The sequence below is a fragment of the Saimiri boliviensis genome, chromosome 11, assembly GCF_048565385.1.
Source record: "Saimiri boliviensis isolate mSaiBol1 chromosome 11, mSaiBol1.pri, whole genome shotgun sequence".
Lineage (NCBI taxonomy): Eukaryota > Metazoa > Chordata > Mammalia > Primates > Cebidae > Saimiri > Saimiri boliviensis.
This window is the reverse complement of record NC_133459.1, coordinates 15229726-15240789: the sequence shown is the minus strand read 5'-3', so window position 1 is coordinate 15240789 and position 11064 is coordinate 15229726. Positions and strand designations below refer to the sequence as shown.

The 11064-nt window shown below is 44.7% G+C and overlaps 1 protein-coding gene and 1 pseudogene across 4 annotated transcripts in view; one reads left to right on the top strand and one right to left on the bottom strand.

The window, feature by feature from the left end:
• SZRD1 (SUZ RNA binding domain containing 1) overlaps positions 1–4174 on the bottom strand; it is a 28374-nt gene extending 24200 nt beyond the window's left edge. Inside the window, exon 1 of one of the 4 annotated variants that reach the window (XM_039473658.2) lies at positions 3976–4174. In XM_039473658.2, coding sequence (XP_039329592.1) covers positions 3976–4026 — 51 coding nt within the window. In that variant the 5' untranslated portion in view covers positions 4027–4174. The remainder of the gene's footprint in view (positions 1–3975) is intronic. The other 3 variants (XM_039473659.2, XM_010345539.3, XM_010345540.3) reach the window with 3 other exon arrangements.
• Positions 4175–5173: 999 nt separating this feature from the next.
• Positions 5174–5784, top strand: LOC120366035 (large ribosomal subunit protein mL42 pseudogene; annotated as a pseudogene).
• The last annotated feature ends 5280 nt before the right edge of the window (positions 5785–11064 follow it).

The following is an 11064-nucleotide window of genomic DNA, read 5'->3' as shown; positions in this document are numbered from 1 at the left end:
TTGCTTGAAGCGGAGATTGCCTGAGGTGGAGATTGCCTGAGACTGCAATGAGTGTTCCACTGCACCCAGCCTGGACGAGAGCAAGACCATGTCTCAAAAAAGAGAAAGAAAGAAAAAAATTTTGTGGTGTTAGAGGACAGGGATCACCACAATCGCTTACTTTCAAGGATTAGAACTGACTCTGCCTCTGGATTTTATGGAGTTTCATGTTCACGTTTAAAATTAGTCTTCACCCAGTTTTTGTTGTTTGGGAGTAGGGTATTCAAAGCTCATTACCAGTAGGAAGAGGGGATACCATGCAACTGCCTATATGTGAAAAGCATGTAGCCTGCAGTCAGTTGCTTTCCTGGTGATGTGGACACAGCGTCTCCCTGGCTCCCCTCCTTCAAAAGGGCGTATTTTACAAGAACCTTTGTGAAATGTGAAAAGGGAATCAAGCCAGGCGCGGTAGTTCAAGCCTGTAATCCGGTGGATCACAAGGTCAAGAGTACGAGACCATCCTGGTCAACATGGTGAAACCCCGTCTCTACTAAAAAACTACAAAACAATAGCTGGGCATGGTGGCACATGACTGTAATCCCAGCTACTCAGGAGGCTGAGGCGGGAGAATTGCCTGAACCCAGGAGGCGGAGGTTGCGGTAAGCCGAGATCGCGCCATTGCACTCCAGCCTGGGTAACAAGAGTGAAACTCCGTCTCCAAAAAAAAGAAAAACAAAAAAGGGAATCAAATTCAAGACAGCGTTCAAATATAAGCCCAGGCAAACATTTTAAAAATGAAAACTGGCTGAGGGTGTGGCTCATGCCTGTAATCCCAGCACTCTGAGAGTTTGAGGCAGGAGGACTGCTAGAGCCCAAGAATTCAAGGTTGTAGTAAGCTATGATTACGCCACTGCACTTCAGCCTGGGAAACAGAATGAGACCCTGTATCTAAAATAAATAAGTAGCCGGGCGCGGTGGCTCACGCCTGTAATCCCAGCACTTTGGGAGGCCGAGGCGGGTGGATCACGAGGTCAAGAGATCGAGGCCATCCTGGTCAACATGGTGAAACCCCGTCTCTACTAAAATACAAAAATTAGCTGGGCATGGTGGTACGTGCCTGTAATCCCAGCTACTCAGGAGGCTGAGGCAGGGGAATTGCCTGAACCCAGAAGGCGGAGGTTGCGGTGAGCCGAGATCGCGCCATTGCACTCCAGCCTGGGTAACAAGAGCGAAACTCCGTCTCAAAAAATAAATAAATAAATAAATAAATAAAATAAGTAAATAAATGACTTTAAAAAAAATAAAAATAAAAATGAGCCGGGCGCAGTGGCTCAAGCCTGTAATCCCAGCACTTTGGGAGGCCGAGGCGGGTGGATCACGAGGTCGAGAGTTCGAGACCATCCTGGTCGACATGGTGAAACCCCGTCTCTACTAAAAATACAAAAAATCAGCTGGGCATGGTGGCATGTGCCTGTAATCCCAGCTACTCAGGAGGCTGAGGCAGGAGAATTGCCTGAACCCAGGAGGCGGAGGTTGCGGTGAGCCGAGATTACGCCATTGCACTCCAGCCTGGGTAACAAGAGCGAAACTCCGTCTCAAAAAAATAAAATAAATAAAATAAATAAAAAAAAAATAAAAATGAAAGCTGCCAGGCACAGTGGCACATGCCTGTAATCTACTAGGAGCCCCAGGAGTTCTAGGCCAGCATGGGCAACCTCATCTCAAAAAAAAAAAAAGTCAGGCATGGGCTGGGTGCAGTGGCTCACACCTGTAATACCAGCACTTTGGGAGCCTGAGGCGGGCGGATCATGAGGTCAGGAGATTAAGACCATCCTGGCTAACACAGTGAAACCCCATCTCTACTAAAAATACAAAAAAATTAGCCAGGTGTGGTGGCAGGCACCTACCTGTAGTCCCAGCTACTCAAGAGGCTGAGGCAGGAGAATCACTTGAACCCAGGAGGCGGAGGTTGCAGTGAGATCTAGGCGACAGAGCAAGATTCCTCTCAAAAAAAAAAAAGGCCAGGCACAATGGCCCATGCCAGGGTTTCACCATGTTGGCCAGGCTGCTCTCGAACTCCTGACCTCAGGTGATCCACCTGCCGTGGCCTCCCATAGTGTGCTGGGATTACAGGCATGAGTCACTGCACCCGGCCACACCTCTGTACATTTTTAAAGGTCATTACTAAAGTAAGGGATAGTAGAAAGAACACTGGACAAGCATCAGAAAGACCTAAGTCTTTACATGTCACATCACTAGGCTTATTCAGCTGTTAAATGGGGAATTACACTAGCTAATTTCTAACTGACTTACCCATTCTGAAACACTAAAGTAAGCCCTACTTACTTCTGCCTACATTCATTCTTGTTCATTTGCCTCCAACTTCCCTAACTTGAGGAACTCACCACCCTTTGAAACAGGTCAGGAAAATCAAATAAAGGCCAAGATGCCCAAGAAACGTATCATTTGCATGACATTAAAACTGTAAGCCAAGCTTTTTCACAGGGGATGACCCAAAGGGAGTCCAGATGATTCACTCAGATTAGTGGTAGGCAATAAACGCCTCTACCGAAAATGTTGCATTCTGCGGCACAAAGTCACTGGTGACAAAGAACACTGCCCAGCATACAGCAGACACTCAAAAATGCTGGTTGAATGAACAAGTAGCCCACTGACACCTGTTACTCCCTATAAAATCTTTAACTTTCTTTACTTAAGCCAAAACTCAAGAAAGGTGGTTGTCGCATTAAGAACTCTACTAAATATCCTCTGAATGAACGAATCCTTCAAATTCTCAATTATGCTAAATAGAATAACATAAACAACCGTGAGAGAAATGCTGAACCAGCGGAAAAAACTTCAAAGCCAAGTTTCAACATTCCCGTAGAGCTAGATACACCCACTTACTGCTGCCAGGGTCAATCTCCCCGCCTCTTCCAGGGCTCACAAGCAACCTCGAAAAGCACTTAGGAAGAAAAACCCAGCGCCTACTCTATCCTAGTACACTCGACTCCTCGCACACATACACCTTTAAGGTGGATGTCAGTGAAGCCGACAGACACGAACACCAGGAGACGAAAAAGGCATCTCCTGATCTTCACAAGGGTCACCATAAACAAACTCTGAAAAGACCAAATTACTCATGAATCTAAGAGAATTGACAAATCCTGTCTGAGATAAACTATTTTTCTACAGTTTCTAGAGGCCAACAAAAACTCCAGAAACAAGTCGAACGGTCCGTCTCCCCACTCGTCTCCCAGGAATGCCGCTGTTTTACGTATTGCACCCTCCCCGCTGGGCTCCGACGGGCGCACTCCTAGACCCTCTCGGGGCCTCCGATCACTGAGTGGCAGAGGGGCTGCCCGCAGAGCTTTCGGTTGCTTTGGCGGGGTCCCCGTGAGACCTGCCTGCCTGCCCACAAACTCTTCTTGGAGTGAAAGTGAAAGAGAAAAAAAACCCAGACTCGCCCACCGTGACGGACGGTGAGGGATCTTAGCAGAGTTGAGTAGCCCAAAGAGGCCTCGACTTCCCCCCCTGCCCTGGGTTGCCTCCTCCGGCTTTCCTGCGAAGCCGGACGTGCCTCCCCGGTCCCCCACCCACCCACATGGTGTGTCCCTCCCCGTCAGAGCACAGCAACTTTAAAATGGTGCCTCGGGCCACTGGGCCCATCGGAAAGAAAGGGCCAGGGAGGCCCGGGGCAAGCGAGCTGGCACGGGGGCCAGGAAAGGCGGCCCCAAGTGGCTGGTGGGGCGCCCCGGGTGACGCGCGCGTTGGGGGGGCGGAGGGAGGCTCACCAGGCAAAGGAAAGGAGAGAAATGGATCGCGGCCCCTTTAAGAGGCCTTCACAGCGCTCAGGAACCGGGGGCCTCTCCTCCACCCCCAGCCCGGCGTGTGGGGCCCTTCCTTGGGGAGAACTATCTCCAGACCTGCTCCCCGGAGGCTTCCCTCACGCCAGGTCTCGGCCGGCCCTGCCCCGGGGCGGCGGCTCCTCCTTACCCCGCTGTCTGCCGCCTCTTCCCAGCTCTCAGCGACCTCCTCATCTTCCATCTTACTCGCCGCTTTCCCTCCTCCCCCACCCCCTCCCCGCGCCTGCGCTTTGAAGCGCACCTCCGTCGCGGGCGCAGGCACGCAAGGCTTTACTCAATGGACGCCGCCCGCTGCCAAGCCCGGAAGAGGCGCCGGGCAAGGTCCCAGAGCATTGAGGCAGCCATCTTGGAAGGGGGCAGAGAAGGCGGCAAGATGCCATCTTTCTTAAGGGCGAACGCGTTATCTCTCTTATAGCAGGGGAGTCCAAGGGAAGTCATCATCTTGAGTACCGGAAGTGTGTTCTTTGGAACCATCTTTTCTAAGGGCAGGCAATTAAAGAAAACTTTTGTTTCTTTTAAAGTGAGTGGTAGTTTTCCTAAACTACAGATAACGGTATCTTCAGAATTCTGAAAACATTTTTTTTTTTTTTTTGAGACGGAGTTTCGCTCTTGTTACCCAGGCTGGAGTGCAATGGCGCGACCTCGGCTCCCCGCAACCTCCGCCTCCTGGGTTCAGGCAATTCTCCTGCCTCAGCCTCCTGAGTAGCTGGGATTACAGGCACGCGCCACCATGCCCAGCTAATTTTTGTATTTTTAGTAGAGACGGGATTTCACTATGTTGACCAGGATGGTCTCGATCTCTTGACCTCGTGATCCACCCGCCTCGGCCTCCCAAAGTGCTGGGATTACAGGCGTGAGCCACCGCGCCCGGCCTTTGAAAACATTTTTAAACACCAACAAATTATTGAAAGATATCTGCGGATGCAAAAAACATTTTATTATTTCTGGTAGGTTGAAAATGATTACAGTATTTCCTGCTCATAAAGCAGTATTCTAACCATTTATTAATACTATATCCTGAGGCCGGGCGTGGTGGCTCAAGCCTGTAATCCCAGCACTTTGGGAGGCCGAGGCGAGTGGATCACGAGGTCTAGAGATCGAGACCATCCTGGTCAACATGGTGAAACCCCGTCTCTACTAAAAATACAAAAAATTAGCTGGGCATGGTGGCGCGTGCCTGTAATCCCAGCTACTCAGGAAGCTGAGGCAGGAGAATTGCCTGAACCCAGGAGGCGGAGGTTGTGGTGAGCCGAGATCGCGCCATTGCACTCCAGCCTGGGTAACAAGAGTGAAACTCCGTCTTAAAAAAAAAAAAAGCTATGTTGAAACAAGATGGTGGGCTCGTGGTGAGAAGCTGTGAAGGAGTAGAAATTAGCATGCCTAGAAGCAGATTTTAAAAGCAGTTTCTCTTCAGAACATCTTTTTTCATACCACTTGATAAGCATCTTGAAACACCATGGCTGTAGCTGCAGTAAAATGGGTGATGTCAAAGAAAACTATCTTGAAACGTTTATTTCCAATCCAAAACGGAGCTTTATATTGTGTTTGTCATAAATCTACATATTCTTCTCTACCAGATGACTATAATTGCAAAGTATAGCTTGCTCTGACTTCTGATGGCAGGACAATAGTATGCTACCACCCTTCTGTGGACATTCCATATGAACACACAAAACCTATCCCTCGGCCAGATCCTGTGCATAATAATGAAGAAACACATGATCAAATCCTCAAAAACAGATTGGAAGAAAAAGCTGAACCCCTTAAGCAAGGACCTATGGTAGAACAACTTAGCAAAATATCCTTTAATACTAAGCACCACTGGTATCCTTATGGACGGTAACACATATGTCGTAAGAATCGGAATCCTCCAAAAGACAGATGATGCTGAGGTTCCTTGGAGAATCAAAGAGAAATGTGCCTCATTTGCAATTTCCAAAAATGCCGTCTGGTGTATCACTAATATGTAGTAAAGTAATAATGTTAAAATATCTTTTCATACATTAGAATGTGTACTTTTATATATGTTAAACAATTCTGGATTTGACATTCTCATTTAGAGAAACCTATTACATTTTATTTTTCTTTTTCAATTTTAGTCTTTCATTTATGTATGGTCTCCAATTTAGGACTTTTCCATAGTGCCAAAGCCATACATATTCAGTAGAACATCAATAGGTTATATCAGAACACTTTATTATAAAATAGGCTTTGTGTTAGTTGATTTTGCTCAAATGTGGGGTAATGTAAGTGTTCCGAGCATATTTAAGATAGGCTAGCATTTTGAATTTACGATATTTTCAATTTACAGTGCGTTTATTGGGATGTAATTCTACCATAAGTTGAGAAACATCTCTTTTTGTGTGTCTAGTATGATTGAAGTATTTTTACATCATTAGCCAAACATTGTTAGTAGTATAAATATGATTTATAAAAAGGTGCATGGCTTTCCTGAGGGAGATTTCTAAATTGCCTTTGAGAATAAACTCATAAGGTCTACCAGGAAAATAAATGTTATAATGTTTTGATTGGCTTCTAGGAAATAATTAAATTACTGATATTTTGATCAGGTTTTACTATCTACTAGGCCCCTTCCATCCATTCCTATTAAATTCTCAAAATAATCCTTTGAAGAAGGGACGTGATCACATTTTACAGTGACTCGAACCCCACCAAACAAGTCGGAGAGCCAGGAGCCAAACTGTCAGGCTCCAAAGCTGTTCTCAGTGCATCACAATGACAAAGAGGTGGTTTTCTTTCACCCAAGAATGTGCTTTCCCAGAGATTTTTCTGGATAGAATATTATGCAATTTGTTTTGAGGGTTTTTTTCCTGGCTGTCTTAAAGATTATGCTAGCTTCAGAACACATGCAAACAGCTGCAGCTCTGTGTTAAAATGTTAGTGCCACTAGACCAATGTTATGAGAATGTTAATCGATAACTCTGCTGCCACTACTAGTTACATATGATCCTTAATAGCATTGCTTCCCCTTCAATTTCTGTTAAGGACGTGAAGAATCTTTTTTTTTTTGGTGGGGGGACGGAGTTTCGCTCTTGTTACCCAGGCTGGAGTGCAATGGCGCGATCTCGGCTCACCGCAACCTCCGCCTCCTGGGCTCAGGCAATTCTCCTGCCTCAGCCTCCTGAGTAGCTGGGATTACAGGCATGCGCCACCATGCCCAGCTAATGTTTTGTACTTTTAGTAGAGACAGGGTTTCACCATGTCGACCAGGATGGTCTTGATCTCTTGACCTCGTGATCCACCCGCCTCGGCCTCCCAAAGTGCTGGGATTACAGGCTTGAGCCACCGCGCCCGGCCTAGAATCTTTTAATAAGGTAGAAAGTTGCTTTATTTAAACTTGTGCTGTAAAATGTTTGTGATACAGTAAAATTGATGTGAAAAATAATTTCTCATTCAAAGTCCATTGTTTGATCTAGTTCTTTTAATAAAGCAACTATAGTTGAAGTTTTAAGTAGCCAGTGAAGTAGGAGAAAGTAAAGGAAATAATTAATAATGGTGACCTCCGGCCGGGCGCGGTGGCTCAAGCCTGTAATCCCAGCACTTTGGGAGGCCGAGGCGGGTGGATCACGAGGTCAAGAGATCGAGACCATCCTGGTCAACATGGTGAAACCCCGTCTCTACTAAAAATACAAAAAATTAGCTGGGCATGGTGGTGCGTGCCTGTAATCTCAGCTACTCAGGAGGCTGAGGCAGGAGAATTGCCTGAACCCAGGAGGCGGAGGTTGCGGTGAGCCGAGATCGCGCCATTGCACTCCAGCCTGGGTAACAAGAGCGAAACTCCGTCTCAAAAAAAAAAAAAAATAAAAAAATAAAAATAATGGTGACCTCCTGTTACCCAAAAGAAATATTTTTAAGTGGTTTACTTTTTCCATTAATATGAATTTCATTTGGAAAGATTAAAAAAACAAGTTCGATTGAATTTAATAAATCAGAAATATTAAAAAAACTATAACATATTTCAGTATATGTATATGTGATATATATACATATTTGGTATATGTATATGTGATATATATGTATATGTGATATATATGTATATGTGATATATATGTCACACATATATATGTATATCACATATACATACATAAATTATATGTCACATATACATATATATATATATATATATATATATATATATATGTATAAATTAGCAAGGTGTCGTGGTGCCAAAGAGGGAGGCTCACTTGAAGTCTAGACTTCAGAGAGCCATCCAAGATCATGCTACTGCCCTCCAGCCTAGGTAACAGAGACCCTGTCTCAAAAAATTTTTTTTTAATTATTTATGTTTCTTTCTAAACAAATTTCTTTTTTTCTGCAGTATAGAAATGGTCTTTAAAGTTCAACTTCAGGCACTTTCAACTCGAACAAGCTGTGTGAGCTTATGCAAGTTACTTACAGATTCTATGTCTCAGTTTCCCCAAGTGTACACATTAGAAATAATAATTGTAGCGACTTTGAAAGTACATTTTAAGAATTTACCAGTTACTATGCCGAAAAGCCTAGAACTGCCTGACCCATAGTAAAAGTCCTAAGGGTTAACTACTATCATTATGGGAGTATCTTGCCTGCCCGAGGAAGATTTATAATTGTCACCTCTGTAATCATCCTTTCTTAAAATATAAACACAAGGAGATGCCAGGTGCAGTGGCTCACGCCTGTAATCCTAGCACTTCAGGAGACCAAGGTGGGCAGATCACTTGAGGTCAAGAGTTCGAGACCAGCCTGGGCAACATGGTGAAACCCCATCTCTGCTAAAACTACAAAAATTAGCCAGGCATGGTGGTGGGCAACTGTAATCCCAGCTACTTGGGAGGCTAAGGCAGAATTGCTTGAACCCAGGAGGAGGAGGCTGCAGTGAGCCAAGATTGTACCATTGTACTCCAGCCTGGGCAACAGAACAAGACTCAGTCTCAAAAAAAAAAAAAAAAAAAAAAAAAAAAAAAAAAAAGCAGGGAGATAAGCAAACACCAGGTGTTTATATTCTTACTGACATGTTCCTGTTTTTCTCTCAGTTTTAAACACATGTCATTCAGTAGTGTTGCATTTGGCTGCTATAACCAAGTTATCTGACTTGGAATGTGTTTTTTCTTGTATTTTTAGTATGCCATTAATCTTTCTGAAGTAAAATTTAGCAATTAGTATTCTTTTTGTTGTTGTTGTTTAGACAGAGTCTCACTGTGTCGCTCAGGCTGGAGTGCAGTGGCACGATCTTGGCTCACTGCAGCCTCTGCCTGCTGGTTTCAAGCAATTCTCCTGCCTCAGCCTCCTGAATAACTGGGACTATAGGGGCTCGCCACCATGCCCAGCTAATTTTTGTTTTGTTTTTTTTTTTTGAGACGGAGTTTCACTCTTGTTGCCCAGGCTGGAGTGCAATGGCACGATTTCGGCTCACCGCAACCTCCGCCTCCTGGGTTCAGGCAATTCTCCTGCCTCAGCCTCCTGAGTAGCTAGGATTACAGGCATGAGCCATCATGCCCAGCTAATTTTTTGTTTTTTTAGTAGAGACGGGGTTTCACCATGTTGACCAGGATGGTCTTGATCTCTTGACCTCGTGATCCACCTGCCTCGGTCTCCCAAAGTGCTGGGATTACAGGCTTGAGCCACCGCGCCAGGCTAATTTTTGTATTTTTAGTAGAGATGTGGTTTCACCATGATGGCCAGGCTGGTCTTGAACCCCTAACCTCAGGTTATCTACCCACCTCAGTCTCCCAAAGTGTTGGGAATAGAGGCAGGAACCACTTTTCTCCGCCTGCAATTTGTATTCTTAATGATTATTATCGTAAACTGCAACCATGTGTTAAATGTAACTGGTTTTTATTTAGAAGTTTAAGTAATATGCTTAGTAATTCTCTGAAATATTGTAATTTCCAGGGTCTGTTCTCAGTCCACTGTTCTCACCTAGATGGACATGGTATGCTGAAGACTGCCAAAGTTGATTTCTAGCTGTGAACTGACCTGATGTTTCTGATTCTGATTCTTAAGAGCTAGTCTTCTTATTGCTGTCTCCACGTGGATATTCCACTAGCAGCTTGAAGTCTCTAGTCTAAAACTGAAGTAATTCTGTTGAGTTCACCAATTTCATGGATTTTGTCTTGTCCACTCTCTGAGACTATATTTATTTGGAATACATTCTCCTGTGAACCCATTCTTTGAAGTGAATGATCCTGACTGAGTCTTGCCAACAGCAAACTGGTTGAAACTGTCAAACATAACCTTGTTATGCAGCTATAGTTTTTCCTAAATACAAGTGATTCCTAGATTTAAGCTTTGTAGTTATGCCATACTACCAGCAGAGGGAGATGGTTTCTTATAATTTTGCCGTATTGGGCAACAAACTTTAACAAAGGCAGTTGGGCATTCCTGGGACTGAATTTTCAAGGAGACAAAAAAGATAGAGATCTTGGAAATTATTTGAGAATGCTGCAAATGAAATAATTTTTATTACACAAAATGGGTAATCAGGAGGTCAGTTTTAATTAATTACACGAACTTCTGTCTCAGTCTGGTTCCTCATCTGTAAAATGAGGGATGAAACCAAACGAGCTCTAAAATTGAAAAAGTAGTGGCAGTTTCTTCCTCCAGGGATAAGCCCAAAAAGTTGAAGCAGTAGCATACACAGGTATTGTCAGAGGCCCTTAAAGCATGAGTCTCTCTATCTCTCTCTGTCTCTCTTTCTCTCCTCTCTCACTTTCTCTCTCCTCTCTCTTTTGATCTTTCTGGTCTCACTCTTGTCACCAGGCTAGACTACAGTGGCATAGAGTACAGTGGCACAATCACTGCAACTTCTGCCTTCCAGACACAAGCAATTCTCCTGCTTCAGCCTCCTGAGTAGCTGGGACTATAGGTGTGTGCCACCACACCCAGCTAATTTTTTGCCTTTTTTTTCTTTCTGAGACACAGTTTTGGTCTTGCCACCTAGGCTACAGAGCAATGGCACGATCCTGGCTCAATGCAAACTCCACCACCAGGGTTCAACTGATTCTCCTGCCTCAGCCTCCTGAGTAGGTGGGATTACAGGTGTGCACCACCATGCCTGGCTAATAATTTTTGTATTATTAGTAGAGACAGGGTTTCACCATGTTGGCCAGGCCAGTCTCAAACTCCTGACTTCTTTTTTTTTTTTTTTTTGAGACCTTGGGCCCGGCCGCATTGTTTTTTTTTTAAAGAGATGGGGGTCTCCCTATGTTGCCCAGGCTGG